General features: G+C 62.4%; 3 protein-coding genes across 13 annotated transcripts in view; 1 reads left to right on the top strand and 2 right to left on the bottom strand.

The window, feature by feature from the left end:
* Position 1: 1 nt before the first annotated feature.
* On the bottom strand, positions 2 to 1,566 carry TSR3 (TSR3 ribosome maturation factor; the record flags this gene model as incomplete). The annotated part of the gene is given in 5 exon segments (XM_014586989.1): positions 2 to 144; positions 574 to 682; positions 684 to 789; positions 1,032 to 1,440; positions 1,563 to 1,566. Coding segments are annotated over 5 exon segments (771 nt in total), but the record flags the coding sequence as incomplete, so codon positions are not given.
* Positions 1,567 to 1,585: 19 nt separating this feature from the next.
* On the top strand, positions 1,586 to 9,397 carry GNPTG (N-acetylglucosamine-1-phosphate transferase subunit gamma; the record flags this gene model as incomplete). Its single annotated transcript, XM_014587019.1, is given in 9 exon segments — positions 1,586 to 1,653; positions 7,716 to 7,770; positions 7,834 to 7,917; positions 8,002 to 8,095; positions 8,172 to 8,286; positions 8,367 to 8,449; positions 8,524 to 8,655; positions 8,725 to 8,806; positions 9,095 to 9,397. Coding segments are annotated over 9 exon segments (808 nt in total), but the record flags the coding sequence as incomplete, so codon positions are not given.
* Positions 9,378 to 14,632, bottom strand: part of UNKL (unk like zinc finger) — a 37,022-nt gene continuing 31,767 nt past the window's right edge. For 10 of the 11 annotated variants that reach the window (XM_006146371.2, XM_006146370.3, XM_027771033.1 and 7 more), the window contains 5 exons: positions 13,691 to 13,783; positions 12,967 to 13,197; positions 12,496 to 12,680; positions 12,162 to 12,416; positions 9,378 to 11,618 (listed from right to left, as the gene is read on the bottom strand). In XM_006146371.2, coding sequence (XP_006146433.1) covers positions 11,463 to 11,618; positions 12,162 to 12,416; positions 12,496 to 12,680; positions 12,967 to 13,045 — 675 coding nt within the window. In that variant the 5' untranslated portion in view covers positions 13,046 to 13,197; positions 13,691 to 13,783 and the 3' untranslated portion in view covers positions 9,378 to 11,462. The remainder of the gene's footprint in view (positions 11,619 to 12,161; positions 12,417 to 12,495; positions 12,681 to 12,966; positions 13,198 to 13,690; positions 13,784 to 14,632) is intronic. The other variant, XM_027771031.1, reaches the window with a different exon arrangement.

Consider the following 14,632-nt stretch of genomic DNA (forward strand, 5'->3'; position numbering starts at 1 on the left):
TGGCCAGTGATGCCTTCTCTACCTGGAGCACCTCCTCCGGGCTGCTGCAGGCTGCGTACCTGGCCAGGACCTGGCGGTTCAGGTCCAAGAAGCCCTCGCCCCACTTGAACTTCTGCAGCACAAGGGTGGCAAGGTCCGAGAAGCCTGAGGGTGAGGGACACGAACATCTGGAGACATGGGCAGCCCCTAGTGTCCAGGCCACAGTAGGGGCTAGGGGATTGCTGTGAGTAACCGAGGGGTCTGCCTCTCTGGCTGCAGCCCCCATGTCTTCCTCCTCTGCTGAGAAACGCAAACACCCCCGGTCTCCGGGATCTCCACCTGGGCTCCAGATCGTCTGAAGACTCGCAGCACTCCCGGGAGCAGAGCAGCAGCTCCGGGGTGGGGGTGGGGGGTGGGGGCAGCCAGCCACGCTGCCTCGGCCTCAGCTGCACCAGGTCAAGCCTGTGAGCAGGTGCTGGGAGTGCGGTCTGGGACAGAACGCCTTCCCGTCACCCCTCGGGCTCCTGGGTCTCAGCAGAAGACGCTGGTGGGGACACAGGCTGCCAGGCCCACTGGCACCAGGCCACAACTCACCTACAATGCACAAGGTGGCAGCGAAAGCTTCCACGCAGGACAGTCTGCAGGGCCGGCCGTAGTTCACCGGGTTGGCGGCCACCAGGTAGGGCAGAAGCCGCAGGGGCCCTAAAGGGAAAAAGCCGCAGGTGCCCTCGCATCTTCCCGAATGGTGTCTCATCCAGTCTGGCCCAGGAGCAGTCGATGACAGCGACACCAGACTGTGCCACCAGCTGCCTGCCAGAATGCGTCTGGGTGAGAGGACATCACCCTACTCCCGGACACCCCCAAGCAGCTCTCAGAGCAAGCTTGGAGGCAGCTGCCCCTACTCGGGGGCGTGTCGTTTATTCACTCCACTAACGTTCGTCCCAGGCCGCGGTGGCACACCAGACTGCCCTGGGGAAAGGGCCCGGAAGACTTGGAATGCAACCGCGGAGCCCCGGAGACGGACTTGACAGTGGGGCAGACCCGGCGCCTACCTGTCGGCAGGGGACACGTACTGGGCGCCCACCGGGCTGAGCACGAGGCCGCCGAACCTGCGGCCCAGGCGCAGGCAGCGCACCAGCCCCAGGCGGGCCAGTTTGCGGCCGGTGCATCGCCGCGGGTCGCAGTGGCCCAGGTCCCACATGGCCAGCGCGCAGGGCAGCGCCACCCGGCCCGGGCCCGCGCGCGGCTGCCCACGGAGCTGCGCGGGCGTCAGTGCACGCGTCGGCGCCGAGGCCCGATCCCGTCTCCACGTGACGTCAGTTCCTGCTCCAGCTCTCACGTGACCTGACCGACGCCCACGTGACCGCGCGGCCGGGCGGGCGGAGGTGCTATGGTGGCGCGGCTGGCGCTCGTCCTCCTGCTGCTCGCGGTCGCTGCGCGCGGTCAGTGGCCGACCCCCGGCTCCCCACCCGGAAGATGAAGGTGGTGAAGTAGCCGGACACTGTCGGGTGAGCGGCCCTGGTGCGTCCGGCGGGGCAGGCGCGGCCCTGGCCCTAGGCCCTGGCCCTGGCCCTGGCCCATACCCATGCCCGCTCCCCCGTCGCAGGCTCAACAACCCGTTCCTGCCGCAGACCAGTCGCCTCCAGCCCAAGCGCGAGCCGTCGCCGGTGTCCGGTGAGTGCCCCTGCGAGTGCAGCAGGGCGGCGGGCGCAACCCCTCCGCGTTTGCCTGTGCAGACTTCTGGTACAGGGGGAGGGCGCGTGTGCTCTCCGGAGGCAGAGCCGGGAAAGCGAGAATGCACCCTGGGGTGCGGGGGCGCGACACAGTCCTTTCAACGGTTTCCTTTCTGGATTTTGGACACAAACCGGTTGTCAGCTCTGTGGGGTCTGGCCTCCACCGCTCCATGTGCTGGCTTCCAGACACGTGTCTCAGCTTTTACCCGCTGAATAAGCCGGGAGCTGCCTCTCCTGCCCCAAACCCGGTCCCTGCTTGCACTCCGCTGTGGGCACTGCAGGCTCCGGACAGCATCTCGCACTGCCCCTGGCCGCTGGCACTGCCCCTGGCCGCTGGCACCTGTGGGACTGCTGTAGTCCTCCCCTGCGGTCTAATCTTTTTTTTTTTACAATTATTTTATTTAATTTTATGTATTTATTTATAATTTGACCAAAGAGGGGGAGGGGGTGGGGGGAGGAGTGAGAAGGTTAGCTGCCAGGTCTAGGACTCGAACTGCAGTCGGCCCTGTGGAAGTCCAGTGCCCTTAACCACCACGCCACCTGCCGGCTCAGTGTTTTAGTGTAAACTACCGCATGAGTGGGGCGACCCCCGCGGTTCCGAGCGCGGATCCCACAGACCCCACCCTGTTGGTTTGCTCCAGGAACCCCTGTGCCTGAGGGGTGAGCAGATGGGATCGTGCAACCCCCACTGGGGGCCTTCGCCCTCACGTGCCTCTGATAGCTGGAAAAGGTTTTCAGAAGAAATGTCATAGAAAAGGAGAAAGTGGGGCCAGCAGTTGGCGTAATAGCTGTGTTGTTGGACTCCCATGTAGTCGACTGCAGTTCGAGTCCCAGACCCGGTGGCTTAAACTCACGCTGCGCACATGTGCATGCGGACCCAGGATCCTGAGAGGAGAAGGGATTGCGGCGTGGCCATCCCCCTGGGGGGTGATTTCTTGCTATCTTTCTGTCTGTCTTTCTGACGAGTGCACGTGCCCTATAGCAAAAACCTCTCCAAAAAAAAAAGAGGAGAAAGGTTGCTGCAGAGAATGTCCCTTGTAGGGCTCTCCCCTGTGAGTGGCTTCCCAAAGGTGGGTCCCGAAAGTGTGGCTAAGAGAGTGGACATTCAGTGGTGAAAGCACTCTGAGTAGAAGGGACAGGCTGGCCCCGTGCCCCCACCCACCCGTTTGGTGGCCAGACGCGGCACCCTGACAACACTCCAGCTGTACGCGCGTGCTCCCCAGACCCTCAGTGAAGAAATGGGGGAGAAAGGACTGCGGCGTGGCCGCCGCCTCCTCTGCCGCCCGTCCCTACTGAGAAGGCCCGCACCCTGGGGCAGATCAGGGTTAAAAGACCACGCCGTCTGCAGGCGGGCGGCCATTCTGCCCCATATTTGGGTGCTTTTTATTTGCTTTGCCTTTTTTTTTGGCTGTCGGGCGTGTACGCTCACCAGAGTAGGGGAATGAGGAGTCACCTCCAGAACGGATGGCCATGCCACTGTCCCTTCTGCTCCAGCATCTCAGTGCTTTCGGGCATGCATACACGTCCTGTGTGATTTGAAACTGCTGGGCCCAGGATTCGAACTGCACAGCCTGCCATGTGGGACCCAGTACCTTAACCTCCACGCCACTTGCTGATCCTTTCTCTTGCCTAGTTGCTCTGGCCGGGATGTCCAGTGCAGTGTTGGGCAGAGGGGTGCGAGCACTCGTCCCCTCCTGACCGGGAGGGTCGAAAAAAATGCAGGTTCATCGTGCTGCACAACGCCCTGCTTCTCTAAGTTGATTTCCTGAAGGTGCGTGCTCTCTCGAAAGACAGGGAGGGAGAGGGAGAAGCTGCCTCAGTGGGGCACAGCCAGTGCAGTCCCCTGTCCTCCGTCTCCATCCTGTCAGGACTTTAGGCACCCCTACACGTGCCCAACATGTCTTTCAAACCACCGAGGCCAGGATTTGAACCACCATCAGCCGTGTGGAATGCAGTCCCCTTAACCTGGGACTGTGGGGTAGCCCCAGGACATGTCCTTCTGTTTTTTTTTTTTTTTTTTTTTTTTTTGAGGGGTTTTGTAAACGAGAGGTTTTTGCTATAGGGTGTGTGTGCTTGCTCGCCAGACAGAAACAGACAGAGAGAAAGCAGGAAATCACCCCCCGGGGGGGTGGCCACGCCACAATCCCTTCTCCTCCATTCTCTCGGGATCTTGGGCACGCACACACATGCGCCCGGGCGTGAGTTTAAGCCACCGGGTCTGGGACTCGAACTGTGGTCGACTACGTGGGAGTCCAGCGACATAGCATTACGCTAACTGCTGGTCCCGTCCTTCTGTTTCTTGTCTGTTGAGTGTGTTTATCACGAAAGGGTGGCGAGTTTTGTCCGTGGCGGTGCACCGCGCTCTCCTCTCCTGCGTCCCCGGTGTTTCAGCACCCAGTTCGGGCAGGCTGAAACGCCCTTCCGTCCCAGGGGAGACCTCCTCCTGTGCTGGGAATTCGGTTTCTAGCATTTTGTTCAGGATTTTTGCATCACTCCTGTATCCTTTATTCACGATCGTGTGCGCGTGCACATGAGCAAGAGTGGGGCACCCCCGTGGGATCTGGTCACGCCGTGATCCCTCCCTCCAGTCCTCCAGCCTGTCACCCTGAGCACCCACACACATGCCTGGCACGTGTCAAGTTGACCGGGCTGGAGATTTGAACCGTGGTTGCCAGCTTTGGTGTTTTACTCTCTTTTCCTATTTGTGTGAGAGAGGGGCTCCTCCCACCTCAGCCTCCCAAGTAGCTGGGACCACAGGGCGCCACTGCCTGGCGTTTTAGGGGTGGGCCAGAGTGGGCCCGAGCTTTCGTCTTCTCTGGTTCTCTTCCCGCTGCGGCTCTTGTCCTCTAGTTCCTTAAGGTGCAGAGCTGGTCCCTGAGGCTGGACCGTGGTGGAAGGCCAGGTGCTCTGCAGCTCTGACCCGAGTTGGCAGCGGGCGGGGCACAGGGCGGGGAACAAACAGGTGGCGGAGGGATTTACTAAGCCCACAAGTCATCTCTGGAGAGTATCTCGCCACAGGTATTGCTGACATTGCCTGAGGACACGTGCTCACCAGACAGGGAGCCCCTTGGCCGCCTCCCCACCTGGTTAGGGTTGGAGCATACATGCACACGTGCCCGGTTCTCAGACCACCTGTGCCTGGGCCCTTTAACCCACTAGGCCCTAGTGTTTCATGGTTCATGTGAGATTTTTTCTTTGATTCATTGCTCAAGAATGTGGGAGGCGTAATGGCTATGTCGCTGGACTCCCATGTAGTTGACTACGGTTCAAGTCCTGTACCCGGTAGCTGTGTGTGCGTGCCCAAGATCCTGAGAGGAGAATGGAGAAGGGATTGTGGCATGGCCATCCCACCCCTGGGGAGATTTCTCACTTTCTCTCTCTCTCTGTCTGGCAAGCACATGCGCCCTATAGCAAAAACCTCTCCAAAAAAAGAAAAAAAAATGTGGGGGGGACCAGCAGTTGGTGCAGTGGTTGAGGCGCTGGACATTCCCACATGGCCAACCATGGTTCAAGTCCTGGCCCTGGTGGCTTGCTTTCTCACTTTCTCTCTGTGTGTCTCTCTGGTCAAAATAAAATAAGTAAATGAATAAATAAAATAAAAAATAATTTTAATAAAAAGTGTGGGAGGGTTAAAAAGATTTAATTTTATTTTTTTAGTTTGCTGTAGGACACGTGTGCTCACCAGAGAGAGACTTGGGGGAAGAAAGCAAGCCACCAGGTCCAGGACTTGAACCGTTGTCAGCCACATGGGAATTTATTGCCTCAACCACCATGCCACCTGCTGGCCCTAGAATTTGTTGTTTACTATTTTCCTGATTCCGGGCCTGGTTTGTAACCAGGAAAGGTATTTGGACCACCTAGTGCCTCTGCGTTTGAGGCTGTCCTCGGGCCGGCAGGCCGGGCTGCTGGGTGTGCACGCATCCTTCTGTCCAGCTCTTCGGCGCCCCCTGTCCCCCGCGTCTGGAGCAGGGTGCGAGCATCTCCAGTGCGGGCTGGTACTCCCCTCTAGTCCTGTTGACGCGGAGGCCCCGTGTGTGAGGGGTCTGGCCCGAGCCTGCACGTGGGGCTGACGGCAAATGCGCCCGGCACCAGGTAGTCACCGTCCACCTGGTCTGTGGCGTCTGAAACGCCCCAGGTCTGCGACTTCGAGTACTGGCACGACGTGGCTAGTGGCAAGGCCCAGACTGCCGCCATGGAGAGGTCGGGTCAGAATGTGGCACCACGGGACCAGGTGGAGGTGCCTTGGTCTGTGTGTCCCAGCTTGTACAACACACGCGTGGATTTTGTGCTTGGACTTGGGCCCAGTCCCCAGGATATCTCACGTGCACACAGAGTGCAGCATCTGGAAAACCCCAAATCCAAAACGTGTCTGGCCCCAGCACTGGGGATGTGGGTGCCTGGCTGAGCTACTACAGCACCCAGGTCTGTGACGCGGGGGACCCGCCCTTCCATGCCGCTCTGGTCATAGTGCAAGCCTGTGTGCCCCGTGCAGTGGGCACTGATGGAAGGGGGCACCTTGCCACCCGCACCTTCCGAATGTGCTGCAACCAGCGTAGGGTGATTACTGGTAAAGACAGTCAACGGGACCAGCAGGTGGCGTAATGGTTCCATCGCTGGACTCCCATGTAGGCGACTGTGGTTCGAGTCCCAGACCTAGCTGCTTCAAACTCAAGCCAGGTGCATGTATGTGCGCATCTGCATCCAGGACCCTGAGAAGGGACCGTGACCTGGCCTGCTTCTCAGACCACATGGTTGGCTACGTGGGGCTGGCCCTTCACCACCAGGTCGTGGCTCGGCCTTTGGGTGGTTCTCCTTCACATGATGGAGCACACGCACAAGCGGAGGGGGCACCTCGGTCCGGGCCAGGCTGCTCGAGTGCATGGAGCCAGCCGTGACTCAGGCTCACTCGTGTTTAGACCACGGGCCCAGGCAGTGTGTGCCCGGCCTGCCTTCAGCAGAGACCTGCAGCCCAGCCTCCTCGGCTTGGTGTGTCCTAGGGCAGGCCTGTGGCTAAAGAACTGGCCCTCGCCCTGCGTACCTAGGACGACGTCTCCTTTAGCTTGGCATAGAGTGTGTGTGAGAGAAGTCACCCCCCCGGGGTGGCCATGCCGCAGCCCCTGCTCCTCTACTCGGGACTGGGCATGACACGGCAGCCCGGTGATTTTCCAGCGGCGAGGTCTCAGACTCTAACTGAGCAGCCAGCGATGTGGGGCCGGCTGCCCTTGCCACCTGTTGGCCCTCGGCAGTGCTGTCCCTCGCTCCTGGAGGGCCTTCTCCCTGGATGTGGGTTCTCACCCTGTCTTCATGCTCCTTTTTTAATTCATTTTTATTTTTATATTTTGACCAGAGAGGGACAGAGCAAGAAAAGTGAGAAGGCAGGCCGCCAGGTCTGGGACTAGAACCATGGTCGGCCATGTGGGGGTCCAGCACCCTCCACCATGCCATCTGCTGGCCCCCAAGCTCCTGTCTTCACGCTGTCCCCTGCCAGCCTCCGCCAGCAGGCGCACGCAGGCCAGCAGCTGTCCCGGTCTCATGTCTTTTTTATTTTTATTTTTTATTTTTTGAGAGGTTTGGGCATGTGTGTTCACCAGAAAGACAGAGAAAGACAGAGATAGCGAGAAGACACCTCCCCTGGGGGGATGGCCACGCCACATTCCCTTCTCCTCTCGGGATCTTGGGCACGCACGCACACGCGCCCAGCATGAGTTTTTAGCCACCAGGTCCAGGACACGAACCATGGTCGACTACGTGAGAGTCCAGCGACATAGCCATTATGCTAACTGCTAGTTCCCTGGCCTCAGCTCTTTCCGGAGCCTCCCGAGTCTGGCTCTGTGTCCACCCAGAGTGTGGGCAGGACCGGGCAGACCTGACCATGGCCACTGGTCCACGTGCCACCCAGCCTGTTCCAGGGTGGCTGCTGGGAGCCTTGGGCTCTGGCCTCCATGCGGGTGAGCTCTGTGCTCCCCCCTGGCATCCTGGTCACGTCCGCACTCCCTTCCCCAGGGCCTGCGCAGCTCTCTGGGCTGTCCGGCAAGTGCTTCAGCCTGGTGGAGTCCACGTGAGTGCAGGGCGCCCCGCGGGCTGGGCGTGGCTGGGCCCCCCTGACCTGCTGCGTCCCCAGGTACAAGTACGAGCTCTGCCTGTTCCACAACGTGACGCAGCACGAGCAGACCTTCCGCTGGAACGCGTACAGCGGGGTCCTCGGGTGAGCAGCTAGTGCGTGGGGCGGGCACAGAAGGCCGTCAGGTGCCCCCAGCCCCCCTCCTCCCCACGGCCTGCCCCCCCCCAGCATCTGGCAGGAGTGGGAGATCGCCAACAACACCTTCGTGGCCATGTGGATGAGGGATGGCGACTCCTGCCGTTCTCGGAGCCGGCAGAGCAAGGTGGGGCTGCTGGGGTGGGGCCTGCGGGGAGCGGAGTTGGGGCCCTCACCCCCCACCTGCTGGGATGCACCCCCAGGTGGAACTGACCTGCGGGAAACACAACCGACTGGCCCACGTGTCGGAGCCCAGCACCTGTGTCTACGCCCTGACCTTTGAGACCCCCCTCGTCTGCCACCCCCACTCCTTGTTAGGTAGGGGGCTGGGGCCGCAGGGTGTGGAGCGGAGGGGCTGGCCGCCGGGCTGGCAGTGGCTGAGTCCGCGCTGTTCCTAGTGTACCCGGTCCTGCCAGAGCCCTTGCAACGGCGCTGGGACCAGCTGGAGCAGGACCTGGCGGACGAGCTAATCACCCCCCAGGTGAGCCAGGCTCAGGGGCCCCCAGGCAGCCAGCCTAGCCGGGAGCCCACTGCCCGCTGCGTCGTCCTCTCCAGGGCTACGAGAAGCTGTTGAGGGCGCTCTTTGAGGACGCTGGCTATTTGAAGACCCCAGGAGAGAAGGAGCCTGCCCAGCAGGAAGGTGACCCTAAGGGCCAAGGGCTGGAGACCCTGGAGAACTGCAGAAAGGTGGGAGTGGTGAGGCCCAGGCAGGGCGGCCGTCGCCCCACGCTGCTGACGCCCCTGAACTCTTCCCAGGCACATGAGGAGCTGTCCAAGGAGACCAGGCGGCTGAAGAGTCTGCTGAGCCAGCACGGCATCCTCTACACTAGCCCCACAGGTACGACGGGTGGGGGGGCGGTAGGGTGTCTGCAGGGCCAGCTATAGGGCACATGCACTCACCAGAAAGTCAGGAAGTCTGAACTCATGAACTCATCCCCCAGGGGGGATGGCCACGCCGCAATCCCGTCTCCTCCATTCTCCTCGGGATCTTGGGCACGCACGCACATGCGCCTGGTGTGAGTGTAAGCCACCGGGTCTGGGACTTGAACCACAGTCTACTACATGGGAGTCCAGCGATATAGCCATTACACTTACTGCTGGTCCCCCCACCATTGTGTTCTGACAGAAACCCTTAGCTCTGAACCCGTGGGCCACAGGGCACCCCCAGCCGGGATCCCAGAGCAGCCACGTGCCGAGCCAGGGCTGCGTGCGACTGTGTGACCTGGAGTTGGCAGCCGAGCAGCACGAGAAGCAGAACCTCGGTGTCCAGTGTACGACAGCCGTGGCCATCTGGTACTGGCAGGCCACTCTCAGGGACTAGAGGCTAGTCTTTGTCGTGCTCAGAATTTTAATGAGTTCTCATATTGACAAAAATAATTCCATGAATTCTGTAAAGCACTCCATAAATGTCATAGTGTAAAAACTTTAACAAGTGTTAACTCCAAACAACTCACTAGAGTGAATGCTTATGACTTATAAACAGTGCCTCCTTGGGGTAAGAAAACTCCGCTCAAAAACACCCTTATCCAACACACGCACACTCAGGGCTCCTGTGGCCGTCCAGGTGAGGCACCTGCAGGGTGAGGGCACCAATGCAGACGTCAGCACGGGGCGGAGGCGGACAGGTGTGGGACGGCGGCCGGGCTGCAGGGGGCCTGCTGCTGCTTCCTGCCCACTGCTTCTCGCTGGTCACCTGGGATCACTGGGCTGTAGCCCTCAGAAGGCCAGACAGGCAGCCTGTCTTGTTGCAGTTCTGGGCCCAGGAGTCTGGTCCTGAGAAGAGGTAGCGCACCCTGGGGCAGGGCCCCCCTCACTGTCACGGCACGTCTGGCAGCCCGGCCTGAGTGCTCACCCTGGGGCAGGCTCCAGTGCAGTGGCTGGGCTCCACAGCGAACGCCGGCCAGGAGCTTACAGGCAGGCCCAGAGCCTGGCCCCAGCTGTGATCTGGAAACGTCTAGGCTAAGTGTCCATGGCAGACCTGACCTGGTAGACAGGTACATGGACAGGACACAAATGCAGGGGGGAACGGGGCAGCGGCACAAAGACTGCTGAGGACGAGCCAACGGGCCGTGTGGGAGAGCCCGACAGAACCGAGCTAGCTACCTTCAGGAGCAGACGAGCTGCGGGGTGCTCAGACCCGCTTCCTTAGAATAATACATTTTCCCACGAGTTTGTCTTACCTTAAAAACCTAAGTCTGTATTGGATACATTCGAACTTGGTCACTAAGAAGTCTGAGCAGGCACGTAAGTTAAACTGCTCTTCAAGTCTTCGGCAGAGCTACAGGTGGGCTAGAAGGCCTGTGCTCGCTGCAAGGCCAGGTGGGCCCGAGCTGGCTCTTGTACCTGGAGGTGACCCAGGCCCACCTCGTCCAACCGAGGCTGGGGACGGTGGCGCCTGCCACGACTGCGGGCTGCCAGAGAAAGGTCCGATCCCGACCACCAGAGAAGGTGCCAGTCCCATGAAACAGTCACGTTCCAGCAGGGGGCTGGAGGCTGCGCACTCGCCGGCGCTGCGGCACATCTGAGGCCACCAAGCTGCCTCGGGTCAGGCCCTTGGCTTACCCCCACTGGCCTCACGGATGTGGATGACACACACAGGCCAGGTGACGGTGTTGGCTGGGACTGCCCCTCAAGGACTGGCATCTTGCCCATCAGCAGCTGAGGCCAGTCTCCCGGTCACAGCCCCCTGGCATCGGGGTGTCAGCACTGCTGCCCCCAGAGCCAGCAGGCCTCGGCGTGGCTACAGAGCCGGCCCCAGACCCGACACCACCCTGCGGCTGGCAGTCGGAGGAAGTAAAGCCGACGGTCGGCTCCTGCTGCTTTGCGAGGTACAGGCACTTAGAAGTGTGGCCGTGGGTGTAGTTGCGTGGCCAGCACAGTGGGGATGCGAAGCTCCAGGGATGCGTGCATGTCAAGAACCCGCTCGTTTCCTAGCACCATCTCCATGGATGCGGCTCAATCACGGCTCACGACACTGCTGACGGTCCCCGTGGGGCCTGGAGTCCTAGTTCCTCCTCGCTACGGGGCAGGGGCTCGTCCTGTAAGAACTGGCTTCAGAGCAGGGACCTCACGTTCGTGTAGGAGCGCGCAGCGAGCTGCCAGGAAGCGGGCTTCACGGCACGCACGGCTTCGTGGGCCGCGCATCAGAGACGGACTCGGAGAGAGCAGCTTAGAGTGACCACGTCTAACAGCCCCTCGGTTACTAGGGGCTTTGACGAGACCCCTGCCCGTGGCCTGGCCTGTGGGCTGCAGGCCACAGTGAGGAAGTACCTGCCCAGCCCGCAGGTGCAGCGCTGTGGGGAGGGCAGGCAGGCTCAGCGGGTTTGCTTTTAGTTTTTGAGAATACCTTGAGACCCGGTGGCCCACGGTAGGTAACGATGACAGGAGGGCCGGCAGGTGGAGCCTCGGTCCAGATGGCAGCAGTGTGATGGAGCTCCATTGCACGACCGTGGCAGCCTCAGGCAGTGCTCCCAGGAGGCGGGCGTCAGCCTGGGTCACCATGGGAGGGGCTGGCCCTTGCAGCAGGGGCACTCAGGCGTGCTGGCTGCACACAGCTCACAGAGGGCACGGTGCTGGCAGGGCTGCAGGACGGCGCCGTGGGCCCGGTCCTGGCAGGCCGCGCACTGCTTAGCCCGGAGCTGGAAGATCACCTGTGGGCAGGTGGGCGCTGCTGGGCTAAACGGCCCCTCCCAGCACCATCGGCACCAAGACTCGACCCAAAGCAATACTTCCCGGACAGAGAGGGAGAGGAAGGCCCAGGAGGCCCTGGGGAGCCACTCAGAAGGCCACCGAGTATGGGGCAGGGCTACGGTACTGGCTACAAGATCGTGCAGAGGCCTAGGCGGGCCTTGAAGCCCTGAGCCCCTGGTTCCTGGAGGGAAGAGACCTTGGAGCCAAGCAGCGGTGGGCCATGTGGAGGCTCTGAGCTAGTGAGGGCAGGGCTGGGGCGTCCCTAGCCAAGCGTATAGCAGCTCCTGTACTGTGCTGAGAAGACGCGGAGGTGGGGGTCCGGGAGCAGCCGCGCACCGGGATGGGCTGGCCTCTCCGCGGGGCGCAGCCTCTGCTAGCAGGAGGGGTGGGCCAGCCCTGACCCCGACGGGAGAGCACCCCAAGGCACTGGGGTGAAGGTGAGGCTGAAAGGGCGCAGCGGGGGTGGGTCCCTGCCCTCCACCCTGGGGGCACACAGGACTCACCCCGTCCACGGCCTCCAGGTCGAGGCGCAGCTGGCTCTGCAGTGAGTGCAGCTGCTGCAGAGGGATGGTGCCCACGTCGGGGCAGCTGCGCAGCCCAGGCAGCGAAGACACGCCCAGGCCCCCCAACTCGTCCTGCAGCTGCCGGACCCGGGCCTCCACCTCCTCCTTCCTCCGCAGGGCCAGCTGCCTGTCGCTGTCGGCGACTCGGGCCCGCTCTTTGGCCTCCTGGGCCTCGCGCTGCCATGCGTCACAGGCCTGTAACCCAGGGGGTCCATGCAGGTGGCATCTGTCCCCACCCACACACCCCGGCACCCCAGGCCACCAGCCTGCTCACCTGCGCCACCTGCTGCCAGGACTCCTCCCACTGCCGGATCTTCCTCTTGGCCTTGTCCAGCTGCCGCCGGACCCGCGCCAGCTCGGCGCTGCCTGGACTGGGGTTGGTGTTCAGGATGGGGGATGGGCTGGGTGAAAAGCTGCCAGAAACGAAGTCCCAGACGTTCCCAGAGACGCTGCTCAGACCTGAGTGCAGAGCAGGTGGTGACACAGCCGTGCTTGCCAGGCCTGGGGAGCGCTGGTCCCAGCACGGCCCCACGCCCAGTGGGTGAGGCTAGCCACTGAGTTTAAACCAAGGGACAGTGGCTCTGAGCCTCAGTTTACTCGGCTGTCAAGATGCTGGTCAGAGGGGCAGTGGGTGCCTCGCTCAAGAGCCCTAGGGCAGGCCAGGGCCACCCCCCAGGCCCAGCCTCTGAGGGGAGGCACCCTATGCTCAGGGACACGCAGGGGGGTTGTCACCGAAGACACTCACCCAAGGAGCTGTAGGATGAGGCCGAGGAGCCCAGAGTGCCCGGCTCTGACCGGGGGGGTGGCTGATGTGGGGGCGTCATGGCTGAGCAGACAGGTGGCCCCGCCAGGGACTGGGAGAGCGAGCTGAGGGGGGAGGCAGACAGGGACGAGGACGAGGGCAGGGACGGGGAACGGGGCAGTGAGCCCGGGATGGTGACTGGTGCCGAGCCCGCCAGAGACTGTGGACCTGGACCTGGAGGGACAGGAGGGAACCAGGTGACTGAGGCCTTCTGGGGCGCCTGCCTGGGAGCTGGAGCAGCGGCCGGCACTGCCACCACACAGCTGCCACACGTGCCCTCGAGGGTCCCAGCGGAGGCCAGATGTCCCGGGTCCTGTCTGGCCAACCTGGCCACTGGCACAAGGCCGGCACGGTGAGGGGCCCGATGTGGCCTCTCCCTCAAGGGCAGGACAGGTGAACGCTGGCCGCAGGGAGCGACACCGTGCACGGCGGTAACGGCTCCCACGCCGCTGTGAGGTGTGAGGGAGGCAGGCTGAGGGCCGGCGGAGGCTAGCCTCACGCTGGTGGAGGCAGGAGGCCATCTGCCTCTGGTCGGCACCATCGACCACCACTGCTGCGCCCTGGGTCAGGGGAAGCGCTTGGAGCCCGGTGGTGAGGACCACGTGGCACTGAGCAGCACAGGGCGCCCCCAGACCACAGCCCCCAGGTTGGGCCACACGCGTCATACCTGTCAGCCCCAGGTCGGGGCCCTCTTGCTCATCCTGGTCTCTCTCCTGCGATGCGACGTCAATGTCACCAAGACAGAGATCTAGAGCAGGGCCTGTCACATAGGACGCCACGTGAGCTGCACGTCCATCGCCCGAGCCCAACACGCAGACCCCCGGGAAGCACAGAGCTGTGGTTCTCTCGCTCCCCGGAACCCGCCTGACGGCCTCTGCAGCATCCCAAACCCAAGCCCTCAGGCCACACGTCCCAGGGGCCGCCCAGCGGCCGGTGGGCCCAGCACCTCACCGCCCCACTGAGGTCTCACTTCCAGCCCGTGGCTGACACGGCCCGGGAGACACATCTGACCACGCCCTAGTCCTTCCAAGAGGGTGGTCCAACTCCTGTGTGGCACCCAGCTTATCTCATGCCGGCTATAGGCAGGATCCTGACCCAAGTGGTCACACAGGAGCCCCGCAGAGAGGCATGGCTGCGGCTGTTCTTTGCACCCCAAGCACTAAGGGGGTCCCACTCCAGACCCCCACGGCCTAGGGGTGGGCCATCATCAGAGCTCCCTGCGCTGGGTCAGCGTGTGGGTACCCCATAGCCTCCTACCTCTGCCCGCGCTCCAGCTGCCTGGTGCCACGTGTCGGGCAGTGTCCAGCCCACCCGACGAGCAGTGCCACGTGCCAGCAGCTCAAACAGACTGCTGCTTCAAGGAGCGGTGCGGCGGGTGGGGGAGCTGCATGCCGGACACCCGTCCCAACCAGCACAGGGCACGCTCGCTGTGTTGCAGGGCTCACCGCAGTCTGGCCAGCCTGGAACTAGGCCAGGCCCCCACAGCAGGCTACGGGGAGCCATCCCATCACAAAGGGCCAGGCTGGCGGCCCAGCAGCCTGCCCGACTTCTTGGAAGTGGCTTGATTCGGAAGCGAACACAGAGGCGGGCCGAGGAATGGAGGGACACA

This window comes from Tupaia chinensis, unplaced genomic scaffold (genome assembly GCF_000334495.1).
Source record: "Tupaia chinensis unplaced genomic scaffold, TupChi_1.0 Scaffold000178_1, whole genome shotgun sequence".
Classification (NCBI taxonomy): Eukaryota; Metazoa; Chordata; class Mammalia; order Scandentia; family Tupaiidae; genus Tupaia; species Tupaia belangeri.